We start from the raw sequence: 1,380 nt of genomic DNA, 5'->3' as shown, positions 1-1,380 counted from the left end.
CCCCCACTCCCCTATCCCAGGCTCTGCCTGAGCAAAGGACCGCCCCCTTGCCCAGGCTAGGGATCCCCTGCCCCAGCCCGGGACCGACTCTTCCCACATATCCCGGGCAACGCCCGAGCCCGAAACCCCCCCCTCTCCCCCCATGCCCGAGCCCGGGAGCCCCTCCTTTCCCCCTATGCCCGAGCCCTGGACCCCCCTCCTCTCCCCCGTGTGCTCGAGCCCGGACTCACCCTCCGTGTCCCAGGCTCCGCCCAAGCCCGAACCCGAAACCGCCCCCCGTGTCCCAGGCTTCGCCAGAGCCCGGGACCTCCTTCTCCTTCCCACTGTGTCCAAAACTCCACCGGGCACGGGACCCCCTCTACCTTCCCTCATGTCACAAGCTCCATCGGAGCCCGGGACCTACTCCTCTCCCCCCGTGCCCGAGCTCGGGACCCCTCTTCCCCCACGTGCCTGAACCCGAAACCCCCTCCTCTCCATTCCGTATCCCAGGCTCCGCCTGAGCCCAGGACCGCTACCTCCGTGCCTGAGCCCAGGACCCCCCTACACCTATCCCTCGTGTGCCAGAGCCCGAAACTGCCCAGGTTCCGCCCGAGCCCAGGACACCCCTTCCCCTCCCCACTGTGTCCCAAACTCCACCCAGGCTCGGGACCCGCTCTCCCTTGCCTCGTGTTGAGCTCCGCCGGAGCCCGTGACCCCCCGTGCCCGAGCCCAGGACCACTCCCCCTCCCCCGTGTCACAGGCTCCGCCCGAGCCCAGGACCGCTCCCTCTCCCCCGTGTCCCAGGCTCCGCACGAGCCCAAGACCACTCTTCCCCTCCGCGTCCCTTCCCCCTACATGTCCAAGGCTCCGCCTGAGCTCAGGAACCCTATCCCCTTTCCCTCGTATCACTAGCTCTGCCCGAGCCCGGGACCCCTCCTTTCCCCCCATGCCCGAGCCCGGGACCCCCTCATTTCCCCCTATGCCCGAGCCCGTGACCCCCCTCCTCTCCCCGGGTGCCGAGCTCGGGACCCCCCTCCTCTCCCCCGTGTGCCCGAGCCCGGACTCACCATTCGTGTCCGGAGCCTGGGACCCCCTTCCCCTCCCCACTATGTCCAAAACTCCGGCCGAGCTCGGGACCCTTTCTTCCTTGCCTCGTGTCACAAGTTCCATCGAAGCTCGGGACCCACTTCTCTCCCTTTCGTGTCCCAGGCAGGCCTCGCACAGGCCCAGGAACTGCCTAGGCTCTGCCCGAGCCTAGGACCCCCTTCCCTTCCCCACTGTGTCCCAAACTCCGCCCGGGCTCGGGACCAGCTCTCCCTTCGCTCATGTTGAGCTACGCCGGAGCCTGGGATCCCCCCGTGCCCGAGCCTGGAATCCCCTCCAAGGCTCCGCCCGAGCCCA

At 68.9% G+C, this 1,380-nt stretch overlaps 2 protein-coding genes across 2 annotated transcripts in view; both read right to left on the bottom strand.

Annotated features, from left to right (window-relative positions):
• The window catches only part of LOC124898122 (myosin heavy chain IB-like), a 1,133-nt gene extending 761 nt beyond the window's left edge, over positions 1-372 (bottom strand). The window contains exon 1 of the mRNA XM_047411760.1: positions 231-372. Within this exon, the coding sequence (XP_047267716.1) occupies positions 231-372 (142 nt within the window). The remainder of the gene's footprint in view (positions 1-230) is intronic.
• A 174-nt stretch (positions 373-546) lies between these two features.
• On the bottom strand, positions 547-1,149 carry LOC124898120 (uncharacterized PE-PGRS family protein PE_PGRS54-like). The gene has a single exon (XM_047411754.1). It carries the CDS (start codon positions 1,147-1,149, stop codon positions 547-549), a length of 603 nt encoding a protein of 200 aa, XP_047267710.1.
• Between the last annotated feature and the right edge of the window lie 231 nt (positions 1,150-1,380).

The sequence above is a fragment of the Capsicum annuum genome, chromosome 1 (genome assembly GCF_002878395.1).
Source record: "Capsicum annuum cultivar UCD-10X-F1 chromosome 1, UCD10Xv1.1, whole genome shotgun sequence".
In the NCBI taxonomy this organism is placed as follows: Eukaryota; Viridiplantae; Streptophyta; class Magnoliopsida; order Solanales; family Solanaceae; genus Capsicum; species Capsicum annuum.
This window is presented reverse-complemented; position numbering and strand designations above follow the sequence as displayed.